This window comes from Apteryx mantelli, chromosome 22, assembly GCF_036417845.1.
Source record: "Apteryx mantelli isolate bAptMan1 chromosome 22, bAptMan1.hap1, whole genome shotgun sequence".
NCBI lineage: Eukaryota > Metazoa > Chordata > Aves > Apterygiformes > Apterygidae > Apteryx > Apteryx mantelli.
Genome location: NC_089999.1, coordinates 6,038,848 through 6,065,373, shown reverse-complemented (window position 1 = coordinate 6,065,373; position 26,526 = coordinate 6,038,848). Strand labels below are relative to the sequence as shown.

The 26,526-nt window shown below is 43.2% G+C and overlaps 1 protein-coding gene across 2 annotated transcripts; it reads right to left on the bottom strand.

Moving 5' to 3' along the window:
- Window positions 1–392: 392 nt before the first annotated feature.
- Window positions 393–26,526, bottom strand: UBE2G1 (ubiquitin conjugating enzyme E2 G1). 2 transcript variants are annotated; one of them, XM_067309915.1, is made up of 6 exons: window positions 26,288–26,526; window positions 10,820–10,922; window positions 7,582–7,679; window positions 6,325–6,503; window positions 2,848–2,971; window positions 393–1,594 (listed from the first exon to the last, which is right to left on the bottom strand). In XM_067309915.1, exons 1-5 carry the CDS (start codon window positions 26,331–26,333, stop codon window positions 2,885–2,887), a joined length of 513 nt encoding a protein of 170 aa, XP_067166016.1. In that variant the 5' UTR covers window positions 26,334–26,526; the 3' UTR covers window positions 393–1,594; window positions 2,848–2,884. The 2 variants fall into 2 exon arrangements, with proteins under 2 accessions (XP_067166016.1, XP_067166017.1); XM_067309916.1 differs by lacking the exon at window positions 26,288–26,526 and having other exon boundaries at window positions 7,582–7,674; window positions 10,820–10,903.

The window sequence follows — 26,526 nt, the reverse complement described above, 5'->3', positions numbered from 1 at the left end:
AAACCTTTTTGGTGTAGGTATATTGCATAATGACCCAAAACAAAGTATAGCCAGTTAGCAAATTAATACTGAAAGCCTGCTACCAGATGACTTTTAATGACACTAAAACCTCTGCTTTATTAGTCGGTTACTCTGTTTACGCTGTTATTTCAGATAGGCTTGGAAAACAGTTACTAGGTACTTTGAGATCAGGATTTGTTCACAGGAGCTCCAAGACAGTTGTAAGAGAAAGAAAGGGTTATTTTAATTGCAACTTCAAGATTAAATACAATGTCAAATTTAACAAATGTTTGCTGACTTTTAGGTCAGTGAAGGCGTTCAAGTAAGTTGTGCTCTAACTGCAGTTCCCCCTTCCTATTTAAGATACTGAAAACAGCCAGGTTGACACAACATTATTGGAAAAAATTATATTTTGGAAGAACTCACTACAGAAGGTGACAGAATTCCAAAAATCAAATTACATGAAAATATACATCGCAATTTTCTTTGTACATTAGGTGAGGAAACTCTGAAGTAGAAGGCAAAGAATATGAAGGGCCACAGAAGAGAAAAGGGATAAGGAGGGAAAGTATTTTTGATACCAAACCCAGAAATTAGTCATTTGAAAGCCTACAGATGTGCATGCTTGAATTCAACTTTGAGAAAAAACAAGCCTCCCATACACACACCCTGCCCCACAAACAGGCAATGAAAAAAGGCAAGGGGAAAAAAAGAAGAAAAAAAGAGAAAAAAGAAAAGTCACCCAGAAAAAGCAGCTCATCCTATCTTGGACTAACTTAGTCAACTGAACTTCCAAATGAAAGCACTCAAGTCCTTTGGAAGGTAAAAGCCCAGCAGGCTGCTTAAGGGTGCTCCATGGCCAGTTTTATTGCTATACCCAATTCAAGAAGTATGTGCAATTGGGTTTTAAAAAGGAGGGGAAAGAAAAAAGCACCTTTGAGACTACAAAGGTCATCGTAAAAGAAGACGCAAGTAATTGATAGCAAATCCTTTCAGGGTTTAATTAGGAAAATCTTAAATTCTGACGAGGGAATAAGAGGGAGCACATTTCCAAAAACCAAAGGAGATACTAAACTTTAATAAGCAAGAGATTTTAATTAAGCCTCAGTGGGTCAAAGGAAAATTAAGTGGAAAAAAGTCTTTATCCTAATTGGTTTTAGTCTGACATGCTTCACAAGTTTTTTTGTTGTTGTTTTTGTTGTTTTTTTTTTAACTGATAGGAAACAATGAATAGGGAGAGAAAAACCTGCTAAAATCTTTAGAATTTACACGATTCTTATCCTAACTACAGACAGCATTATTTGGTACAATGTGTATTTGTGGATGTACATGAACAGTATATATATTATCCGGATCATGTTGTGCTATGTACACATCTTTACAATTCTTCCTGAAGGTTAAAGCAGTTCATTAGATTTCAAAATGCGTAATCATCTTGTGTTGGCACTTGTTAGGCTCTTGTCAGCATTGATAACTGGCATGTTTTATTGCAGCCCAGTTCCAGCCAGTGTTTGCCAACTTGTAACAACAGAAGTCCAGCAATAGGTGGGTAGAGTGCAGGAAAAAAACAGTGCCATGTTTCTCAATTGAAGACCTACAAAAAAATCAAATTCATTAGAATAAAACCCCTCACAATCCTTATTTATTCTAAGATCTTAAATAGTGTTTCTGTTCAAGGAAGATGTTTGATACTTGTTCAGGAACTTTACATACCTCTAAGTAGAAGATGCATAAATCCAAAGTCATCACCTGAGACAGATTTGAATTAGTGCAGCATACTGTATATCTGAGCTCCTATCACTTTTAAGTCGCTTGTCAAGTGCACAGTGTATGAAGCTTTCATTGCTCAAACTTAGTGCAAAACACTTGAAGATTTACCATTGAGAGTTTTTATACATCATTTATTGTGATTGATAGATGCTGACTGAGCAGCAGAGTGCAGTACAAAATGACACCGCAGTGCTTTGTTAAATACCACAGCTGCCAAAGCAGACTGCGCTTATTTGAAACCCACTATACGGCCCCCTCTCGTCCAACTTGTCATCACTTGCTTTGGAGGAGTCACCAAGACTTTGGAAAGATTTTGCCTTCCAGAAATCAATAGCTAGTATTTGTCATGAACATGCTTTCACTATGGCCAGCTTTAATATGGCAACAGAATTAAGGTTAATTGAGGATACTCTGGAGTGTTTCTCACAGCTACTCCCTCTTTCTCCAAAAGAAAAGGAAACTTTCAGTTGCACTAGCAATTCTTACAGTACAGTTTTGGACAGCTGCATAAGAGATTCAGTTCCTTTGCCTGGTCTTTTGGAAAATACTAAGCACTTCTCATGCTTTCTCTACACAGGAAAAAGTTCATTTCAATCAAAGCATTTCTTCAGATAAGAGATGCTGCAATACTAGCTTGTCACAAATAAAGCTTTTTTCAGACAAAACTAATTCTTACAAGAGTATAAGAGATAGAGGAACTATCTCCTATACTTTTTTCTTTCTTCATGAAGGTGGTAACTAGCAGGAGCATTTAGTAAGCCAATTTAGTAGTCTGGCCAGTACAACCCCATTGAATTAGGGGCAGTGCCATAATCCCCTAGTACTAGTAAAGTTCCCCAATGTAGGCAGAGGGTGCTGTAGCTGCGCTGCAAAGTTGTTAAGTACTTCCTTAACCATGAAGTCTTTAGTATAAAATATAGCCAAAACACTCCACTGCAACCAAGCTGGTGGAAAAAAAAAAAAAAGGTTGCAGTTTTTGTTTTTGAACAACAAAAAATTAGGAGCTCAGCAACACTTGTCTAATCCAGAAAAAACTCTCAACTCAGGTAACTGACTCTACTTCAGAAGAATACTTACCCTGAAAAAAGTGAAGCTACTAGCTGCTGAATAAGTGTCACTCAAAAGCAGTTTCTTGGCTTTTTCTTACACAGCGGGCAACTTTTCTTTTGAATTCTCCATTTCTGTCTTCTCTCCATTCTTTCTGCAATTGAATAGACAGCTTTCAGATATCGGTGCTATAACAGCGTACAAATTCCAGGAAGAATCCTGGCGTTTATGTTTCTGGATACTAACCATCCAATCAACGCTCAAACTTGTTTACAGCCATTGAGCTAGTCACTAAATACCTGTGACATTCAGGGCTTAGAAAGCAGAGATCGCTCTGGGTTTCTGTGCGTTACCCACAAGACAGTGAAGATGTGGCCTACCCACCCCCCACCCCCACCCTTGACATTTTGGCATTCTTCAAGACTAACCTGGTGGTTACAAGCAGTTCGCAATGTCAAAGCTGAAATCATTTCAGCTTGCTCTAGAAGCAACGGTCTATAGACCAGAACCTATTCACACAGGTTATAGGAGCTAACTTTATCTGCAGTGATGAACAAAGGCACACAGCAACTTTGTTGAGCCAGTAGTTATTCTGCAATTTTTAGGACAGTTTCAATTCCCTTTCAATCAGACATTGAGGACTTTCAACCAGGACACTCCAGGGTAGAACTGCAGAAGTTACACTATTTAGAAGAGGTATAGTGTCCTTCAAAAGGAAGGAAATCTAGTTAGATCTGGCTGCAAGATATTGGCTCCGTGAGGAAGATCTAACAGAATGTTCAGAGACCATCCCCATACGCGTTTTGTGACAGCTATCCAATTTTAGAACTGCATAGATGAAGAGCAAAGATAAAGACAAACAGGAAGATAGGCAAGACAGGTAAGTCTGAACCCGGACATGTGCCATGGTATCACCACAAACCCACACAAAGAAATGCAGTCAGTTTTAAACTTTGATTTTGTACCAGCTTCATGAAGAGCTCAGATTAAAGTGCAGGAGCATCACAAAATGTGACTAAGGTTGATGTATTGGACACTACCTTACAGTTAGTCACTGAAGTAGTTTAAAAAAAAAAAAAAAAAAAAAAGGGGGGAGAGAGAGAGAGAACCCAAGGAACCCGAGAACCCATTAGTTCATGAAATAGGTTGTACAGATGTTAGTTTTTGGTATAAGCAATATTTGCATGCTTAGTCTTTTCCTGAAGTAATGTAGCAGGCAAAACTCATCCCCTGTGTGGGGTGAAGGCTGTAGCACATTTGAGCCAGAGAAGATAGTGGCAGTTGATACATCCTAACATTCACCGCCTTGAAGCTCACCTAGTCACAGTCAGTATCTTGACAAGCCCAGCAGGTCTTATTTTTCTAGCAAAAGCACAAAAAAAAGCTACTAATTAATTTGTTCTCCTTTTCCAGCAATTAATACAGCAAGCATTTGGTTCGTTGGACGGAGACACAGGGCAGTTTATGCAAGAGGGCTTAAGGCCAAGAAAAGCTTTGGATTCACGCCTTCCTAGCTTCAGATACTTAGGTTTTGTTTCCACCTTTTGGATTTGTAGCTCTGTGAAACAGTGTTCAAAATTGCAAGGCAAGTGATGTTCCCAATTTGGCAGCAACCTCTCCAAGACTCAGGTCGTGAACTGTTCTATTTGCCTCTGGCAGTGTCTGTTCAGGCTCTTGTCCCTTGTATTTTTCCCCACAGCAAGAGACAGCGCTCCAACACGCGTTGTTCAGTTTTCTATGAAGCAGATATTTTACCCCCTGCTCTTATATTGCTGTGGTCACTAGCAACCATTACATCACTGATGCCTTAATATCGTCCTCATAGTCAGAGATGGATTTAAGTTCTTGTTCCTTCAAGCTGGGGTAGGGAATGCTGTTTCCCTAAGACTTTTTCAGCTTTCACCATAAGGCTCAGATACCTACTCACCAGTGGGTAAACTTACAACTCCTTTAAAAGGCATAGCTTTAGATATAACATCTATCATACAGAGGGGAAGTCACCCCTGAAGTCATTGGCAGAGATTAGGAGTAAAATACAGGAAAAGACTGCAAAAGATATGATGCTAAGAGGGTGATAAGCATAGCTAAAAATACAAGCGTTCTCCAGTACTAGGTCAGCATCATTCAACATACATGAGTTTGCAAACAGGAATTCTAATTGTACTTTTAGCATTTCATTAATATTTTGCTCCTCCCAGTATTCTCAGGTTTGCCAGCAGGAAACACTCACATGTCCTGGATATTTGTTTCCACCAGTAACATGACACAGGAGGGAATGTCCAACGCTCACAAGAATGTTAGATGAGGACTTCTTCACTACTACTTAGCTCCCCCCTGCCCCATTAGGTTTGTTTTGCATGAGACTATTTCCACCATTATTTTTCAGACAAGCTCAACCACCTTTAGAAATACTAACAGCATTGTAGATCAAAGGCTTCAGGAAACCAAACTCCTGGCCACCTTAGGAAAGTTAAACTAGTTCAACAAAGCAGGTTAACATGCTTCTAGAAAGCCTCATGCTTTCCGATTACCACCTCCCTTTTCCTCACTCTCCCAGGGCCGTTAAAAACCCCCACAAAAACAAAAGAAAAAAAAATCTACAAAATAAAACCCCTAAACTTCTCTTTAACAATACTTCATGCGTTAGTCTTTGCTGAACTATACGCCAACAGTAATCTAAATGAAAGTAAGTTAGCACATCTCAGCACTGAGACTTCTTCCTTCCCCACCACAAACACCTATTAGCCTAACTGCTATTCTGCTGTAAAAGCAGCTCTTTCAGATAATTGAAAAATGCATTTATACAACCCCGCAGCATAGGTCACACTCCAGAAACACTATTTTGCATGAAACATTTGTGTCTCCCTAATGACAGAAGTCCTCACTGCAAATTCACTTTGGTTTTCTGACTCTGACCCATGCCGTTCTCCCCATCCTTAGCAAGGCATTTTCTCCTTCTGTTCAAATCAATAAATCAGCATCTTACGTAATTTCTTAGACAAAACTTTTAATACACAAGTAACATATTGGGAATCAAAACAAGTTTTAGAATATATCAACTTCCGCAGCTAAACTTAACAGCTGTTGGAACTGGTAGCTGTATATAGCCACACAGGATTTTACACAGCCAGCTATCTTGAATTTTCCAAGATGAAAGGAGCTAAAATTTACCCGTAGGTATCCTGTGAGCACAAATTTACTCCAAATAAATGCATTACTGTATAGGAGAAATTAAACCACTGCCTATGAAGTTTGACAGCATCTTTACCTTGTAGCCTATATGAAAGACGTTTAAGTGTACTTCATTAGTTATACAAGGACTAACTAGTAATTATGTTTCACAGCATGCGGGCTTTTCTCAATAATAAGGTAGCCTTAGCTTAGTTATAAAAGATTCTTCCAAAAAATTACTGTACCGTTTGTCACACTAGAAGCAAAACTCTGTAGCAAGGAGTTTAGCTTTCTATACTAAAAACCATTTGCAGTCCAAGAAAAAAAAAATCTTACCGCTGCATCAACATTAGCAGGAGAATCACCATTGGGATCTGCCAGCATAGAAATTACACTAATCATTATAGTTTCCACTGTGTGAATGGGAAGCCAGCGTTCCTCAGGTTTTTCATAGCCATATTTGTCTTCTCCAGGCTCGTGAAGAATTGAAATGCAGACATCACCATTCTTGTCAACTACAAAACAGAACAAGACACATTTCAGTAATGAACAACATGCTGGCATTTCTTCAAGCTAGTTATAGAACCATTAACCTTCACTCCAGCTAGTCTCAAAACAAGCTGGTGAAGAGGCTTTATGAAAAAGGAAAGTAATTAATCGTTATAGAAGTTAGTCTCCAGGAAGTGAGGCTTGGTCAGTTATTCTGACCTAGAATTTTGGGGGGGCAGGGAGGGGACTTCTAACACCAGGCTACCGCTTGCAAGACTATTTAGATGGGCTTCCACTACAGCATTTTTCTGCTAAGATTAGCAAATTAGAGGGTGACTTTTTCCAGTTCAGCAAATCAGAGGGTGACCTTTTTCTCATCCCACAGCAAAAGCATCAGCTGGATATTACTGCAGTATACTGGAATATAATTTAAGTTGCTGGAATTGGAATCTGCCTGACAAGTATTCTGATATTTCTAGAGTTGAACTGACACAGTATCAGAAATTTCTTTAGGACCAGAGCACCGTGCTGGTCTCCTCCCAGCTTTCCATGTCTGCAACTCAGACACTGACTTTAGAACCTGAAGAGCATTCCTCTTTCCCAGTAAAAACCCTCTTCTGTTTTATGTTACCTTCCCACCTATGTCCAGCAGCCCAGAAATAAATGAAGCTTTAGCAGGAATCATCTTCAGAGGGGCTAAAAGGAGGCTGTTACTTCACGCTTCACTGGAAGACAAACCCAGGCCTTCTATACTGAACCACCAAATCAGTAATACAGTAAGATGAAGTACTTAATGGTACGACAAATGGCAGCTAGAAAAATCAAGTTATTTGTAGTTATCTGGTCTCCTCAGACCAGAATTTTGCATTACATACATAGAAAAAAACCTATACAGTTACTAAGAATTCAGAAAGCTAGTAAAAATACTTTAGGAGCAGTCTCTCAGAGCAGAGTTTAAGAACTCTGCAATGCTTACTACTTCTTTTTGAGGCGAAGACAACGTAAATGCAGAGTTTCATATTTCTGGCCTGAAAATAAATGCACAAATCTTTATTCACAACATTTCTTAGTTGCAAGATAAATGGAAACTTTGGCATTTCTTACCATTTGGGTGCCAGATTTCTGTGATGAACTTCATTTTTGGCGGCCTCAGTGGATAGTCTTTTGGAAAAGTAAGATGAGCCTTGAAAACACCACCTTCACTGGGGAATCAAAAATATCTTAGTAGAGTTTCTTTTAAGCTTCAGTTGAAGGCTGGAACTTAATGATGCATCAACATCTTAAGCTGTGCGAGGGGTAAACCTGAACACCATGTTGGTAATTAACAGTACCAGTATTTTCATATGCAACACAAGGAGTTTCTAGACTGAGATCCTTTCACAAGATACTGCCAGTTCCCTACTGCTTGCTCCTTTTTTAGAATTATGACGATGTTCCAGAGCAAAAGTAAATTCAAAAAACTGCACAAGAAATCCACCATCTGGAATTACAACTTAAGGTTTTTTCCTACTGCATTTATTAACAAAAAAAGAAAAAGTCAAGGTGCTGCCAATAACTCCCCTTACCGAGACTAAAGTACAGCCCAGCAGATACCTGCTTGTATTCTTCCTTTAGGACACCTTAAGCGGTCCCCATCTCTCGATATCAGTCTGTAGCAGTAAGCCTCAATGGAAAATTACAGCAAACTTTCTTTGCATCTCCAGCACTACTTTTTAAAAATTGCCAGTACTACCTTTCCAGCACTTTGCTAGATGGACTCAAACATGACAGTGAGATGTTCCGCGTTACAGTTACCCACTAAACTGGAGAACGACAGTAAACGCTAGATATCCAGTTCTCAAGTGGGAAGTACATACCTACTGAGGCAACTGACTTATTTAGATAGTGAGGTTTCGATATCCAGGAATATTCGCTTTTGAGAAGTGTGAAGCCTGTATTGAAAAGAAAGCCTTATAACACTTGCCCTGTTACTGTCATTTCTTGTAACCAAAGTTTATAACCAAGTTTGAAATTGCAGCAGCAGAGATTATGAGAACTGGAACATAACCACTGAAGAGTGCAGTGCGAGATGCGGTGTAGTATGACGAGCCACTCCTCAGCGGCAACACACACAAAAGAACTGTGGTAGGAAAGAAAGCTGTTCAGTGCATTTATCTTTTCTGTATTTGGAATGGAGCAGGAGCCAGTATTCAAAGCCCACAGGCTACCGAGAAGTCTTACCACCAGCAACAAGGCAAATGTGCAATTCTAGCAAGTGTCTCATCCTTAAAAAGGATAAACAAACAAATAGATCACCCAGTCTAAATGACTTGGCTCTTAGAAGAAGGCAGCTGAGGGGATCTGAACCAATAGTATTCATTTTCTACAAATTTTGGAAAGGCAGGCAGTTTCCAGAGAATTCTTGTTCCTGGGAAGGCTGAGAATCCCAGAAACAAGACTGGCTATTTTAACAGCAGTACTAGTCAAGACAGAGAAGAGTTAGATTACATTTGTTGATAGCTCTAAAGCAGTAAGTCTTTTTCTCATAGTTAAAAAAAAAAAAAAAAAAATCCTCCTTCCCTTCTTAAAGGAGCAGATCTAGCTAACAAAGCTGCTGGGCTGGGTGGCATACCTGGTTCCCCACATCACGCCACAGCTGCATATGAACACGGAGCTGTAACTAGATACACTTTAGTAACTAGTTAAAGTGCAGTTGTCAATCACAAGATGTCAGTGACATTTTTAAGCAGCATTCCCGATACATTGGGTCCTAACAGAGCCATTCACCAAGTCCAAAGTCTTTTTAGGTAAATTCAGGGGAAAAAAAAGTGGAACAAGGAATGAGACTAAAGTTAAAAAAAAAAAAGCTGATTCCCTGGTTAAGTTAGAATATTTTGTTCTACTGCCACAGTAAAAATCAATCAGGAAGGAAGGATTCAGTATAATACTATTTTGGAAAGCAGTGACTAAGGACTGGAACAGCAGACAGCTTCCTAGGAAAAAGTCTCAAAACAAGCTCAGCACCTTTGGGGGGGGGGGGGAGTAAAACCCAACAAGTAAACACAAAACACCACACACACCTCCATACATGCTACTGCAATTCTTAGATATATGAGGAAAAGGCTCAGTTAGAAGCAGTATGTCTTTGCTGACAGTATAAAAGAGCCATGAGAATATAACGGCTCATGACTAGACTGTTCAAAAGAGGTCACAGAACCAATTGAGAAGTTGGGAGATTTGTCTCACGAAAGACTTGAGGAGCACAACATAGCGAGCTTGAGAAGCAAAGCATCTGATTACCGCATTTAAACACTTACTTCAAAGCCTGCAAACAAAGGTATATGACAACTTGATGTTGTAACCAGAACTGACCTCAAGTAAATGCCACTAGAAGGCTTTTTGTATCAGTAATTTACCACTGGAACAGCTTAATGAAGGAGAACAGCTCATCTTTAAGAGGCACACTTTAAACTGACCTCTTCTAGGCATAAAACCTTTCCCAGGAGCTAGGATAGATGATCATATAGAAGCTCTATGAGGAGGAGACAAATCACTCTCTCGATCAGCTAAAGCCTTTGCCCACTCCCTAGAGGCACAAATCACACTGCACCTACCACAGTGCTTCAGAAATACATAGCTGCATAAACACAGCCAGCTTTGAGTCCAGGAAGAGAAGCGACTGTCTGAACTTCATGGTTTTGTGTTCAAATTCCAATTAGAGATCCTAGTCCGTGGCAGCAAGAAAAGAGTTAGGCTCTATTAAATTACAGCTTTTTGAAGCCCACTGTAGAAAGTTTCCCAACAATTCAAATTTGATCAGCATTAACACACCCTTGCTCACATGGGAAAGCTCTCCTCAGCGAGTTATCAATTATGGAGGCTGAAACGTCCTGAATTGATGGGACTTGAGGCTAATTCTATAGCCTGCTGCAGCTTTACAACTGCACCCATCTACTGAGTACTTTCCTGCAATTGCCAGCACTAGGTTGGAATGGTTTAAATTGGTACTAGAGGCTAACCTAGAACCTCACAGCAACGGGAGGACAGCAGTCCGAGTACATCTGCCTTAAAGGCATAGAAAACAAAGTTGCCTCTCAGCATACCCTGTTCTTTCTCATGTCTACAGCAGCACACTAAGGGATCTGGGTCGCATTCTTCCCAGGGTAGCAAAGCAATTTAGAGCTTCCACATAGCAAATTCAGCTATTTACAGATACTTTACTAGCAACAGAATAGCATTACCTAACTTAGTTATCTATAAACTACTCAGCATAGAGACTTAGGCTAGCTTCTGCTCACTTAGACCAAACTAGAACTAGTAAATCAGAGTTCGCTTAAGTTTCTGTACAAGTAGCAGTACTTACTATAGTGTATCTGGAGGACCAATAATAAGGACTTCCCATCGATAAAGATCATTGTCATCTATTAAGCCCGCTGAAAAGCCTTCCACTGGATTTTTGTTGAGCTCTGTGTAGAAAAAAAATTTAAGAATGACTTTAAGCGTCTATGATATGCATTTGCTGTTTTTCTTCATGTCTCTACAGGAGGCCAAAACAAAAAAGCTCATGATTTGCAATGATTTGGTGCCTACTGACAGACTTATGATCTGCACGAGTATTCTGAACTCCCTACCGCATACAACAGCATACTGTCAAAGTGGAGACACACAGGCTAACTCTAAAGCTGTTTGCCAAGTACATCATGAACCAAAGTTCACTTGTCTCAGAAAGGCTGAAAAACAGAACTCAGGACCCAAGGATGTGGGCTCCTGAACTAGCTACCAAGTGTCTGCAAGTCAAAAAACACAGATTTTCTGCAATTAAAAATAACATACTACAAGAACACTAAGGAACCAGATTAAAATAGAATATATTTTAGCTCTGAGGAGAGAGAGAGAGAGAGAAAAAAAAAAAAGAACTGAAGAACAAAGTCACACCATATTTTTAAACTAACATCCTGCTTCCCTTAAATATTTTCAGATTCTGAAAATCAACCATTTGAGACATGTGCCCAGGGCATTTTGGGGATAATGATTCCAAACACTCCAAACTATTCGGCGTGAACCTAGAAGGTGGCGATTCAAGAGCATATGAAAAGCAGCTAAGAGTTACTTTTTTTTTTTTTTTTTTAATAGCTTTATCCACTAGTGATAAGCAACATAGGATTTTAAGATACTATAGGCTACTTTATACAGTTACTGCCAGAAGGAAAGCATATCTGGAAATCGCCATGCAAAAGTCAGACCTAGATGCAGACTCCACTAAGCTTGTTTGGCGCCTGCTCCAGTGAAAGAAGAAGGATTCGGAAACAAACAGATCAAACGAGTTTGCCTAAAACTGAAATCAGGAGAGAGGCAGGGAGAGAGGGGGGAGAGGAGATGTCATCTTTTAACCAAGAGCTTCAAGTCCAAGAAGTTGAAATACCATCATGATACCAAATTGAAATTCTTAATCTAAACAGTATGTACAAAGTTCTGATAAATCTTTGATATTTAGGACAGGAGAAGGGAAGAAGTTATTCCTACAACAGGTCAGTTTTTTTTCAGAATAAATTAGGGGGGGGGTTGGTTTTTTTTTTTAGAATTACTACTGCACTTATTTTAATTTCTGTCAGCCATTATGCAGCCGCAATTATTTAAAGATGTCAGTGTATGCTTCCACAGTTAGTCTATACATTCCTCCCGCGCAAACTGAATAGAATGAGCACAGAACACCACTATTGCTAGGCACTACTAAAAAAGAGGCGCTTAGAAGATCCTCAAAAACGCTTCCTCAGCTCAGGAGAGGACTTCATGTCTTTATGGGAAGGCGGCTACCATCAAGTCCCAACTGATTTGCCAGGAAGCTTGCGGATAACATTGGTCAGTTAAGAATTTAACCATTCAAAGCACAGTTCAAACAAAGCCGCAAGAATCAATTCAAGCCCTAAGCCTTCGAAACCAAAGCGGGGGGGACAGCAGGAGTCCTCACAAGGGCCAGTCCTGAACAGGTAGATGACAGGAATATTGACTTCGCTTGGCCATTACTAATTCAGTCAAGTGCATCTCCCACTAGCTCTTAACATATGATGCAACGTTAAGCACCCCCAAAATGTCATTGCCATGGGGGTACACTGCAAGGTTTTTCCCTAGAAGCTACTCAGCGGTGGTTTCAGTATTTCAACTAAGTTGACTAGTCACTCTCCAAGGTGCAGGACAGAGAGAACAGATGTTGGTCCAAATCTTTTTTGTTGCTGTTGTTTTGTTTTTTGTTTTTTTTTTTAAACAGGACAGTGCCTGAAAGAACAGGTAATATCACAGGCTATTTAACCAAGACACAAATTTCAAAACCAAGAAGGATGACATGACCCCACTTCTGCCAAGCAGGCCAGTTCTCTTCTCACCCTCTGAGGTCCAAGAGAGGCTGGAAACAACAGCATGAACCAGAGTGACGATTCCATTGAATTTTTGGTGAAAGGGACAGAGAGAAGAGGTAAGGGCATCACATGATACCAGGATTAAAGTTTAAAGTAGCTGTTGCTGGAGGGCTACAGACCAATTCACTTCACATCTCCAAATATTAGGCTTCTCCAGCTCCTTGCCTACTTCCCTTCAGCAACAGGCATGAAAAATTCTACCATGTTATACTGGAGTATATCCTCCTTTTTCATGTATAATTATATATACATTGTCTATTGCTTGTGCAAAAGAGGATTTCTGTCCTAACCTCTGCAAGTCATCCTTCTGACAATAACATCTGCACCACAATAAAGCCATATTTTCCTCATTTCCCACTTTCCTGTTCTTTGTTACCCCAAACAGCAGGCATCCAGGGTAACAACAACTACTGACCTTGACAGAAAAAGTGCAAATTCCAGATTTAAGTATCTCACCTTAAGATTTCCAAGCTTGCGCTTGAGCAAAAAAAAAAACAAAAACAAAACAAAACTCCACACCCCACCCAACACCAAACAAACAAAAAAAACCCCAACCCACCAAGCTCTCTCATTCCTACATTTCCACAGGGAGAAAACTGTTAAACCTCAAGCTGCTCTCAATTAGCTTCCTTACTGTTTACTAGTTATCACTTCTCACTGATAAGACAATAAACAGGCCTGTCAAAGTTCAGATGCTGGAAAATTCAGCATGCTTCTGTCTATCCAGATACACCATACGATTTTGAAGCCCAGCATGCACTTTTTTTTCTTTTTTGATTTGTGCTATTTCCATTTCTTTTTACATCTGCCTCAGCCTCAAAATAGGAGCTCTTCCTTACCCTCAAGTCCTTTCACGCATTTTTCATATAGCTGGTTCCAATGAAAGCCAGCTCTCATTCTGACTCATGCTCAAGACCTTGCAGCACTACATTGTAAAAGATCTTGTGAGAAAGAATAAGATTGCTGGATGCCAAGTCTTGTAATGCAGAAAGTCTGTCAACTGTACGGTGGGGACAGCCATTGACAAAAATCTTCAGTTACAGCCGTGAGGGAAACATGAGTGCTGCCAATAAATCAAATTATGGAGTTACTCCTTTTACTGGAGATGGTATCATTCTCTGCTCATAAAAAGAAGGGGTTTTGTACTTTCTTTTCACAGTAGCAACAGCTGAAGCCCAGCTCAAACAGTTACTGCTTACATAAACACTGTAACTTAAGATAAAACAATGCTTTAAGCTCAAGTTACCTGTCCTGCAGCACGGGTAGAAGTTCAAGCACCTTCTCCAGTAGAATTATAGAGAATAACCCCTGGCAAATTATATGGATAATCTGGATGAGAGACCTCATTTAATGCTATACTGAAGACTAGATGGGGGGGGGGGGGGGAGAAAAAAAAAAGAAAAAAGAAAGCAGCTCACTCAGGGAAGTTTTGCTCTGGGATGTGAAAAAAACACCACTCTCAGCTGTTTTACCCTTCATTGCTTGTGGATGCTGAAGCTTAGTTTAGTGGGGTTTGGTTTTTTTGGTTTGGTTGTTTTTTCCCCATTTGTTTGCCACTTCCTCCTCCTCTTCTTTCTCCTGGATATAGCCAGTGATGCATATCAGAAAGGTTAGGCAGCAGAAGTGCCTATCTCTTCATGAGCCTCAACTCAGGAACTAGTGAAATCTTTATCCAGCTCTGCGTACCAAACCCCCAAACGAAGAGGGTGATGCAACTCTGCGGCAAGAGAGGAGCCGATGCCCGGCGCTGGGCAGAGCTGCTGCGAGGCAGCCAGGCTGCTCTGCCCACCGACCAGGGCCGCCAGCGGCGCTGACACGGCCTTCAACAAAACAAGGCAGCTGTTCCTTATGTCTGTCACTTCCCACCAACTAAGGCAGTTAACCACTTGCAGGCTGAGCAAGAGGGCTCCTACAGGGACACACGGATGAGCGTGGCTCGTAAAGCAAAGGATCCAATCCCCCTGCAAAGAGTGGGGAGGAGGAACAAGCCCTTAACGCTGGTCCTCTACCAAGCCCTGCTGAAGAGAAGGGCTAGCATATAAGCCCTTGAAATGCAGAAGTCTCACACCTATGAGGAACCATATCCCTCAAAAAGTTATTTTTCAGCTTTCATGATCTGTTTAGCTAGAGCTATCCTGTATTTTTTTGTAATGTAAATCTGAGTATGTTGAAAAATCCCCATCATCTCTGTGCCCAAATTTAAGTGCAACTTTCTTGCTACTATTATGCAGCATGCACTATGGTTTAATATTTAGACCAGTTCCCTGCATTTCTGAGAGTTTATGTAGGAGAAGTTTTTCTTCCCAGAGAAAGATTCTCACGTTTGCTCCAGAAGCAGCGTCAGGTAGAGTCCTGGGAGCTCATGCTGCAGCTGACAGCTACAGCAGCACAAACCTGGGTAGGCGCCAAGTAGCAGCATACTGGGAAACGAATCCTATGGCCTGCTGATAAATTATTTAGACATTCAGTTCCTTTAATCCCACTGCTGAATCTGTACCTGATTTGGGAGACATGGAAGACTACAGGCCCATGATCCAGCAAAGTTGTTTAAATCTAGAACAGACTCTAATGGCTAGCCTCCCACGTAATTTGGCAACGCAACAACACACTGCTTCACTCGTGGTTTAGTTTTCAGTAAACCAGAACTAAGTTACTGTTGCCTTAAACTTGAGCCAATACAGTACTATGAGCGGTGCTTCCAGTTTTCAGCATTTAGTTTACACCAAACTACCAACGTTCCCACACTCACTAAAACTGCCTTTATATAAGCCAAGAGACTTTTACAAATCCAAAAGCAAAACAGTGTCAACAAAAGTGACTAAGCAGAAACAGCCCCATGGCTGCATGCAGCAGCTATGTGCGGCATCTCAACTTTGCAGCTTGCAGTTTCAGGCAGCCAGCCACCGCGTATGAACACTTCAGAGCACTGTAAGTTGTATTACAGAAGAAAGCTTTCAAAATATATAAGCTTCTATAGTGTTTTTAAATAGCAGCCTCCTCAATAAGAGCTTGGGTTTTGTGCAGTCAGTGGATTGAGTTCAGGAAAATAAATGCAGTCTGAGCAGCCTAAGCCTTAGTTAAGGCTACTGGAGAAGTCATTATCTAGCTACCGGACAGTCAGCTCCCAGCACCAGACAGGAATGGGCCATACCAGAGGCTGAAATAAAACAGGTTTGTTTCTTTTTTGGTCGCCTTTTGCAAGTCTCAGCACTAGTCCAGAAGCTTCTGAAGTGTGTATGTACTGAAAATCATCATGTGAGACTCCTCTTCTGTATACCAAGCTGTGACTTCCATATAGTTACATTACTTAACTGAGGTCAGTTACGACTTCCAGGACTTTCCCTTCTGTCTACATACCAGGTTCCAAATCTTTGATTCTAGAAGATTAGGGTTGGGTTACTGTTGAAGCAACGTGATCTCCTTGCAAAGATGTATTCCAAGAGCACTCCATATTATCTACTTTCATCATGTTCTGTCTTGCTCCACAAGCTCATCCAAGAAGTGTTAGTTCAGCCAAAACAGCAGATAGGAAAGATGCACATTCCTGGTAGCCACTTCGGCAGTGACAAGCAAGATAGCAATTAAGACATGGAAAAGTCTTAGTCTCACAAATGCATTTCTAATTATTTTGGAATCAGACTGAAGCAGTAAAGACAAATCTGTGTTAAAAGAGGTCTCTATCAAACAGTTCAGTAGCTGCTCTAGATTTAGCCCTTAACTTTAGCCTAATAACAAACTGATTTCTGATACTCTGCACATCACCCTCTGTTGATAACAGCAGCATTACAGAACTCTACAGATCTACTTCTCCTCTCACTTTAGAGACTTCGTAGGGAGGGTTGTACTATTAGTGTTAACAGGACAAGTCGCTCACTGACATTTTCTCAGTGCAGTGAGACGCAGCTTAACACACTGCTGCATCACCATGTTTTGCTTGCCGTCTCCTCAGTTATACCAGTTCAGCCTTCCAGGGATCTGCATAGCAAGTCAGGTTTTGGAGGGATGGAGGACAAGGTGGTTTTGGATTAGTAAATAAATACAGTATCAATTTCTTAGTCAAGTTCACAGCTCAGCTCCACAAACAGCAGCACTAGCCCTAGCGAAGGGGCAGAAGCTGCCAAAACTGCCACAACAGGCCTGTAGATGAAGGCTATAGTTCCAGAGAAACTTGAATGGATGGAGACTGGGATTCTTTCACTACTGAAGTGTCATGTTGTTCCAGATATGAGGTAAGAATTGAGTTTCCCAACTATATGTATTCTGTAGCTCCACATTTGCATGAGCTGTGGCTTACTTGAAGACAGACATTCAAGAGCTGACTCTTAACAGACCGATTGGAAGCTTATGGGTCTTCAGAGTTGTCTTGGTTCTTAAGAAATTCCCCCATAGTCCCCGAAGTCTATTGAGGTGGCCACTGACAGACACTGTCAACGTTCCCTCAGGCACCTATCTCAAATTAAAGGTCTCAAAGCCAGATCTGTCATGTAAACTCACAGTTAGATCACAGATATCCAGCTACCTCTCTGACCCCACAACCCAGTTTACACAGCTCATGACCTGTTCCCAGACACCATCTTACCTGAGTCCTAAAGACAGACAAGAAGAGGGATGACCCATTGAGACATGTTCTTTCTGTAGCTCTCTTCATACACAGAGATCTTCCATGTACATTCAAACTTTCGCAACATGCCACACTTAAGCATAAACACAAGGAAGGTCTCCTCTCCCCCCCCTCCTCCTTGTGTATTTGCTATTACAGAAAAATCTCTGCAGATCAGTAACAGCAGAGAGCTGAGCATCTACCAAGCCTGCAAGTCTTTTCTCTCAAGATGTTCTTTTCCTGTCTGAACTAGCATGCACATAACACTGGAAATTCAGAGGTTTTCATCAGTATATTTTGTGATTCATAGTTTTGTTTAAGGCTTTGAAATACTTATACTTCCAGAGTTAAGACTTTCTCAGCAGTAGGATCAGAACATATGTTCATGTTAATATCAATCATGTAATTTTGGTAGAAATGGAGAAAAACTGTTTCCTGAATTGCCTAGATTGCTCAAAACATGCTTTCTGTATCCTATCATACCAGAATCTAGCACAATTACACCACTTGATTTAAAAAGGAGATCTGTAAAAGCATCCCAGGAAGCAGGGGCGGAGAGGAGGAGGGCAGAGGTAAGAGGAAGGGAAGAACCAGGAGAGTCAAGAGGAGTGTAGGAACCCTGGCTGTAAGTCTATGCTTGAAAGGAAGCAAGTATCCCACCAGGTAACATTCAGTGGTTTACCCAGAGAGCAGCCTACAGCAAGGAGCCACGTTCATCCATCACACCCAGTATAAGGTAAGTGCTACCTTCTTTTTTGCCCTCAGTGTCTGATGAGTGTTTTTGTTGTTAACAAGAGTCAGACAAGTATTAGGTGGGTACATGATTCTGTCCATATTTGAGATGGTCACAGCGTTTAGTTGACAGAAATCTAATTAGGATAAGTAGCTCCCTAGACTCCACTGATTATCTCATCCCAAAGCAGATGTCAAAAAACAGGTCAGAAGACTCACTCTCTACAAGCGCTTATTTCTCTTGCCTAAAAAGGGGCCTAGGGAGCTACAGAAGTCTACAGCATACACTGCTAGAATGTGACACAACAAATGTCATCCTAGGTATCAGTCATATGAATGTAATTGAGCCTAGTGTAGGTAGTAGAAAAAAGTTATAACTTCTTTACAGCTGTTTGCAAACTACCAGTAGCTTAAAGTTACAAAAAAATTCCATCCAAGTATCTTCTGAGTGGCCATAATAGGCATCAGTTATGAAACGTGACTCTTGAGCAGAATGAGGAGTTCTAGTACCTGTATGTGGTTTACGTAAAGGAAAGAGATGGGATTCCAGGACATCCACTAGAAAAATCTGTGTCGCAAGACTAAGCCATAGGGAGATGCTAACATCTAAGGACTTTGTCAGCTTTCCCCATCATATGCATAAGAAGTTGCGCAAATCAGGGACACTTTTCTGGCTTGTTTTCTCTTGCCTGTAATATGAATAATAGGCTTGCATATCCTAATTTGAGCTACATTGTTATTCAGAACTGTTTAGACACTCATTTTCCCTTTAAGTGACTCCTCACAACATCATCTGTTGTCTCACGCTTGGTGCTGATCTAACTACAATGCCAGCCAGTTTCACGTACTAGATATCGTGATGAGTGCATGAAAATAGTTTTCCTTCAAGCAACAATGTACATTAAGAATGATAGTAAAAGCAACTCGGTCTTTCTAAACCAGTAGAAGCACTGTAACATTCATGCCCCGGAGAGCAGTTATTTTTTTATGGAATCCTATTTCATTTAGATTGCTATACTTAGTGTTCTTACAGGGTCTGGTTATCTGATCTCTGTTCCAGCTGATCTGCTTTGGATCTGAGAGTGGGGGAAGGAGAAGAGAAGTAAATATTCATATTTACATTTGCAGGGTAACCTAGAGCTCAGACCTACTAGATTCCTTAGGTGAAAGATATTGCCAAGACCAGTCTTCTGACAAGTATCCATACACCACTGAAGACTGAAGCACAAAGCAGTTGCAAAGCAGTGATAGCACAGGTCTGCAGCCTCAAGTGTTGCCCAAATTCTTTTCCTTTGCTGTCCAGATTCTTTGCTGGGACAAGAAGCAGGCAGGGCTTCAAGAGGCACGTGCCCTCCTCTTCTCCCAAATCACCCACTCTTCCTTCCCTAGGTATCTAGTTTTCTCCATTCATTTTAGTATTTGATTAGTTCATACTTTCAGAACAGCAGACAGGAGACGCCTTTCAGTTCCACTTCATCACCCAGTCTTTTTGATGGAAATGAAAAGCTGCCTTTTTTTTTTTTTTTTAATGCTTCCATCCTACTCCATACCAGTACTTCTTGAAGTTTACTTCTGGAGAATATCCCACATGCTTAAAGACCATCAAAAACCCCAGCCTCCAAGGCAGCAAACAAGAACATCTAGATCAAAACAGAGGTTGCATTAAACACATTATCAGAAGAAAATTTAGCAGAACACCTATTCTAGGCAAACAACTTTTACCTAAAAAGTTCAAATTCTCAAACTGTTTAGAATAGTAGGGCTTGGAAAAAAATAACTGATATCCAGCTCCAAAAGAGACCAACTATCCTATCTTAGGTGAATGTGTACGTAGTGTTCCAAGTCTCTTATGTGAAGAAAATAAATAAATAAATAAATCAGGAAGAGATACAGAAGAGTCAAGGCAGAATCAGTTATAATTACAACAGATAGTTTTATTTGAGGACTTAACTCTACTTGGTTCATCTCAAATCAGTTTTAGACCAGAAAAAGAGAAATACCACTATGGCAAGTCAGTCAATTGCTTGTTGTTTACATTTCTGTAGCAGATAGTTCTTTAACACTAAAGTTAGAATCATTAGCAACAGTAACATAAGGCAAAACGATTTAGTAGAATTTGGATGATTTAATATCTCCAAATAATGATCTTATCAATAAATCAGGAATTCTCCTAGGAAAGTATTTTCACACAGGTATTAATTTTACTCCATATTTAACAGCATCTCCAGCAGTATTCCCCCACTCCACTATTCTCTAGGAGAACAGAATAATCATTTTCCTGTCAGATCCAGATATGTCCATACTTCAGCGCAGCTTACAACACCTAGGTTTGGGAGAGCAGGGAAGGAAAATTTATAATCAGCTTGGTTCTTTCCCTGAGAAGTTGGTTCTGGTTAAGTCAGTCTACTAACTGGCTGTTACTATACCTAATCCCTTAAAGAGGTGAGCTTATGAAGCAGATTTTTACTGGCGGGCAGCTCATCCTGTTCAAGCAATTGGTCAAGTCATCAAGCCCCTCCGTTTTATATTTAGCTTAACCTCACTTTCTGAAACTGCTAGCAGCCCTGAACTTTTGCTCTGGTGATCGCAGTCATAAATACTCTTTTCTTTGAGGAGGCAGAGTTCAGCTCTTTCAAATATTCTTGTTGCATGGATAACTAATGTGTGGCTAGTAAAGTTTGCCACAAGTCGCATTCATTATGTTATTTGAGTACAACAGAAATTCAGGCTGCTTGTACTGCTCAGGCTCTAGTCACTGTAACAAGGCACGTGTTTCAGTAACGATGTTATCTATAGACTCACTGTGAGCAGGGTAGCTTTGATGCTTCTGTCAACACATCCTCACAAGGAACCGAATTATCTTATCTGCTATAAGGGGGCCCTACACCTCAAGAGTGTTAAGGTATGTGCTACACACATGCTATATATCTAAGCATCCCCAAAAGCATCAAAGCAGTGAAGACTGTTGAGGGTTGTCTAAAAGTATTGGAGATTCCTTTCTAAAAAGGCATTTAAGTTGACAAGTGCAGGACCATGGAACCTTAACAATTCAGGATAATACAGAATTTCTGGTCAAACAGACCTCTCCAAGGGAGCAAACAGAAGATCAGCATCAACTTAATACTTCGGATCAGTGCCACTCAAGTGATTACCTTGCCCTAAGCCAGGAAATAGCCAGTACACAGTTGTAACCAAACACTTGCACCACCAGCCAACCAGGGAGATACGCCATCTCAACTTCAATCTACCAAGTGATCTTAATTCTACAGCTCCCTCAGAATTTATTATTCAATTATTTTAAACGGAAATCCTGTTTGATTGCCAGAAATTCAACTAGCTTAATGTTGTACGAGAAGATTTTTCCATACGAGGAAATAAGGATTGTTGAACTGTCACATTAAGTATTTAATACAGTTTTCCAACTCGTTAATTTTTAACTAGACAATTTTGCTTTGAAATAGGAGCTGTATACACTTTAGATTGAAATAATGCTGCATTTCTCATGTTTGAAAAAGGATACCAAAAACCTTACTAATACCCGAGTTAGAGAACATTTTCAACACAGTAAAACTTTGGCCAACAAGGGCATGGCTATTCCCCTGTTTTCAGCAACCCATGTTTATGTTAAAGAGAACTTGCACTTCTGGTTCCACTGTGCTCTACCGATTTAACTGCATCCTCTCTACATGATTTTGCTGTATGAAGTAGACAAGTCTGCCTACTCTAACAAGTCTGTGTCAGCACGGATTTGGCAGAAAGATGAAATAAAACCATTTAGACAAATGCCTCAATCTGCAGAACCCTTGGGCTTGACAGATCTGGAGACCAGAAGGGTAGCTTTAAACTCTCAATTGTCTCTCTCTCTCAAAATAAATAAATAAAATAATAATTTAAAAAATCAGTTTGGGGGCTGTAGGGAGAATGTAGTTTACACCCCCCCCTTTTTTTTTTGCAGGGGGAGCAGGTGAGGGAGGGACAGAGACACTCTACTGGTCTAGTGCTATGCTGATCTACCTAATGTAGACTTTTAAGTTCAGAGGCACTTCATTCTTATATTTTTTCTGTACCTTACCCATAAGGGAAAAATGGATGGGTCGCAACTTCAATTTCATATTATTACCCATCCATCACAAGGTGTCCTTCTCCTTCAAAGGGAAAGAACCCACACAAGCAGATAGGTTTACTGGATTTTAACAGATTTCCAGGAACTGCTGGATCTTGCAATTAAGCTTGAGAAAAAGCAGCCATTTAGTTCCATGGACATCCATGCACAAGACCCTCCCTTCAGTCCTCAGCCTGTGCTCTAAGTACTAGTGCCTGGACCAGCTTTGATAGTCAGAGAACTCCACTCAGCAGTTCCCTTACACCTCCCCCTGCCCCCCCCCCAAACCCACCAAAACAACAACAAAACCCCACCCAATGTTCTGACTACCTCAATTTGAACTGCTCTTGTGCCTAGGGGTGGGCAGGCACATTTAGATACAAGACAAGTTACTATACATCTCTTAGTGAATAGGTCAATATTTCACTAGCAAAGGCACTGAAGCTATTTCCAATTTAGATTTTTTTTTTTAAATAGAAGTTATATTTTGAGACTGCCACTGAATGTCCTCTCTCAGACGATTACAAGCATCTAGAACATGCTGCATAATAAGACAAGCATGTTTTATCTATGGTGCTGTGGTACTAGTTACCTGCTGAAGTTTTAAGTCAGCTTGCTCCAGGAGAGCGAGAAGTCTGTCTTCGTACACTTACTGGAGCAACTTGGGACTGCGCTGTGAAGTTTCCTTAATGTTTTCTGATAAAACCCTCGGTTTTAAGTCTGACAACCAAGAAGGCCTTCCAGTTTGACCTCCACTTTAGAGGAGTTTTCAGAATAACAAAAAACCCTTCATTAAAGTGCCACATGCCATAGATACCCATTTTACCCATTTTACCCATAATGCCTTTATTAAGACCCAAAGCATACAGGAGTCAGAACAGGTAACAGTTCTAAAAACTGCAGTTTTACCTTCCTTTCTTCCCTTGTCATTTTTCCCACCCTCTTAATGTTAGAAATATCCATCTAGTATCTCCTCATCCATTACAGAGTTGTTATACTCAACTGCTCCACCATACTTTGGTGTTTTAGGTCCCCCTTACAACCTCCCTTCACTTCTGGATGTCTTGCTCCAAGTCTAACAGCTCCGATTTCAGATCTCTTGTGCTTGAGTAATGCTACTTTGGTAAGTGAGTGATCCAGAGCAATCTAAACCAATTCAGATCACACAACTCATCTCCACCACCTGTTTACTGTCCTGCAAAACCCAACCACTAGATACAACCCAATGACTCACCACACTTGATATAATGCAAAAGCTGCATGTAGCAGAAGGACTGAAATATCAGCCCCATCAGGAGAAAAAAAATACCAGTGTTGATTTTTGTTTTGAGGTAGAACAAGTATTGTGGGTGTAAACAAAGAGACACTTTGGAGCAGCTCAGACTTGGAAGAAGACAGCCAGCAGTAGGGAAGGAAGATCAGACATCATGAAGCTCAGTCTCTGCATTGCGACTTCAAGTAGCCTGCCATCAGAAAAAGCAGTGTCAGAGTCTAGTTTCAGCTCAGTGCAGATGTTACCTAGGTTATTAAATATGGAAAAAACTGTCTTCCTTTTCAGGTCAGTAATTATTCCAGACAGGACTTCTGAAGAGCTCAAGACATTTCTTCAACACCCACCACACTGAACTGTGCACATTCACAATCACTTTTAATAGGGTTTCAAGTTTTTTATCCATGTAGAAGGATACCAACAGCACTAACATTACTTAGAACAGAAAAGCCCACAAAATGGTTGTACGTTACATGCAAAAGGTTGCACTTGAGTCAGCACAGTTGAATCAGTATCAGCAACAGAGGCAACTGGAAAAGCTTACCAGTTTTTACCACTGCATATAAAACCTTCAGAAGGGAGTGAGCAGGAAGATTTGGGGATTAGCTTCTACAAACCTAAAATAATCTACACGCCCATTTAGGTATCCAACCACAGTGTGCTCACAGAAGGTTTTAGGACCTCAAAAGAGAAAGAGGTAAAGAGGGAGGGGAAAAAAAAAACAAAAACAAACAAAAACCACCACTATACAACAGAAGCTGACAGCTAACCCTCACTTTTTGTTATGGGAAAAAAATCCCAGTAACTAGAAACAGACAGCTGAGGAATTATATTAAGCTACCAAACACTCATTTTCACCAGCTTAGAGAGCAACTGTTCTACACTATTTCTTCCATAAAGAGATCATTTATAAGGAAGCGAAGCTTTGCATCAAATGTGGTCCAGAGCTCCTACAGCAAGTCCATACCTACTGTTGCTAGCATAGCTGAACGTGCGGACGCCCAGTGAACGCGGATAACAGCTTCTGTAGTTACTAAGGCTTTAAGAGGTGTGCGTTCGTGTTCAAGAGCGCAGCCACAGTAAGCATGATAAGCCTGCTCAGTTTTTTTTTTTTTTTTTAAGAATGTCACCTTAAAGGGATAAAAGAATTTCCACGCCAAAGTTGGCTGTGTTTAAGTTGTAAACTTGTTGCCACCAACTGCAGCTAGAAGATGCGCCTGCCTGCATCTCAAGCCCTACCGTCCGGCCGGCTCTCCCCGGTTACGCAACTTCGCCCCCTCGCTGCTAACGGGGCGCTGCCCCCTCCCCACCGCGCTGCGGACGCCCCCGGCCAAAACCCTCCTCCGCGAGCCCCGGTGCCGCCCGGCGACCGCGTCCCCTCGCGCGGCCGCTCCGGCGCCAGCCCGAGGCGCGTGGGCCCGGCTCTAGGTACACCTAGCGCACATTGCCTTATGTGGCTATGAAGCCATTTCCATGCCGGGGACAAAAAAGGCAATCGGATTTGCCTAGGGGCCAGCCCCGGCGCGGCGCGGCGCTGCGCGGAAGGGGCGGCTCGGCCCGGCCCGGCCCGGCAGCATGTGCGAGGGGGGAGGGGGCGCAGCCCGGCGGGCTCCTCGCCGCGCCCGGCGCCGGCTGCCGGCTCGTTTCTCTTTAAACCTGGCAGCCCGCGACACATGGAGCTGCATTGTGCGCCCGCCGCCGGGCGGCCCCGCGCCTGCGCGCCGCCGGCCGCGCCGAGCCGAGCCGAGCCGGGGCCCCGCGGCAGCGCCGGGCCGGGACAAAGGGAGCCGGGGGGAAGGGGGGGCCGCAGCAACGAACCGGGAAGCGGGGCCGCGCCGCGACCCCGCTCTGCCCTGGCGCCCCCCGCCGCAGCGGCGGGCCGGGCCCGCGGCACCGTCCCTTCCTGTCCCCGCATCGCCAACTCCTCCTTCCCCGGCGCCGTCCCGCCCTCTCGCCCCGGCAGAGCCCCTCGCCCCTCCCCGCGACGGGCAGCCCCGCTCGGCCACCCCGGGGCCCGCTGCCCCCCTCCCCCCCGACCCCGGGGCTGCCCGGGCCCCCCCCCACCCCCGAGTCCCGGCAAAGGGGAGCGGGGTCCCCGATCCGCCGCCGGGCTCGGGGGGGGGGGGGGGGGGAGGCCGGGGGCGAGGCGCCCTCCGCGGCACCGCCGGGCCCTACAGGGAGGCAGGCTCACCCCGGGCCCGAGGCACCGCTCCCAGGCAGCGGATCCCCCCCCCCCACCCACCAGGGGCGGTTTTCGGTGGCTGACAGACACCCCTCGCCCCACAGAGCCCCCCACGCCGTGGGGGCGGAAAGCGCCTCCCTTCTCCCCCCACAGGGACGGGGCCGCGGGGAGGCCGCCGGTTGCGACGCCCCCCCCCCCCCCGGGCCCGAGCAGGCCCCGCTGCGGCGGCGGGATGGGGGCAGCGCGGGGACGGCTGCCCGCGGGCGGCCCTCGCACCCCTCCCCCCGGCAGCGGCCGCCAGGCCGCCTCCCCCTCCCCCTCCCGGCCTAGTTCCCTCAGCGCCCGGCCGGGAGGCGAGCGGCGCGGGGGGGCCTAATCTCCCCTTCCCCCCCCCCCCCACGCGCGCGCGTCGCCGGCCGCTGCCCCCTCCCCCCGCGCAGGCCCCGGCCTCCGCCCGCCCGCTCGCTGCCCGCCGCCGCGGCTCGCCCCCCCCCCCCCCCCCCGCCGCCGCCGCCGGGCCCCGGCCCGGTACCTGCTAGTTGTCTCCGCAGTAGCAAGGCGGACTGGAGCTCCGTCATTCTCCCCCGCTCTGCCCGCGGAGGGAGTCCCGGCGGCGGCGGGGACGGCGCGGCTCCTGGTGCTGCGAGCGCCCGAGGCGGCGGCGAGTGGCCCTCAGCCCGCCCGCACCGCGCCCCGCGGGGGTCTGGCTCCGCGCCGGCCGCCGCCACAGCACGCAGGGTCCCTGGCAGGGGCGCGCGCCCGTAGCTCCGT

What these genes read in the sequence shown, in the direction of transcription:
- UBE2G1 (XM_067309915.1), bottom strand. Translation starts at nt 26,333, where the DNA reads ATGACGGAGCTCCAGTCCGCCTTGCTACTGCGGAGACAACTAGCAG. An exon ending in ACTGCGGAGACAACTAGCAG is followed by an intron (nt 10,923 to 26,287) that starts GTACCGGGCCGG and finishes TTTTCTACACAG; the next exon opens with AGCTCAACAAAAATCCAGTG. An exon ending in AGAAATCTGGCACCCAAATG is followed by an intron (nt 6,504 to 7,581) that starts GTAAGAAATGCC and finishes TCTGTTTTGTAG; the next exon opens with TTGACAAGAATGGTGATGTC.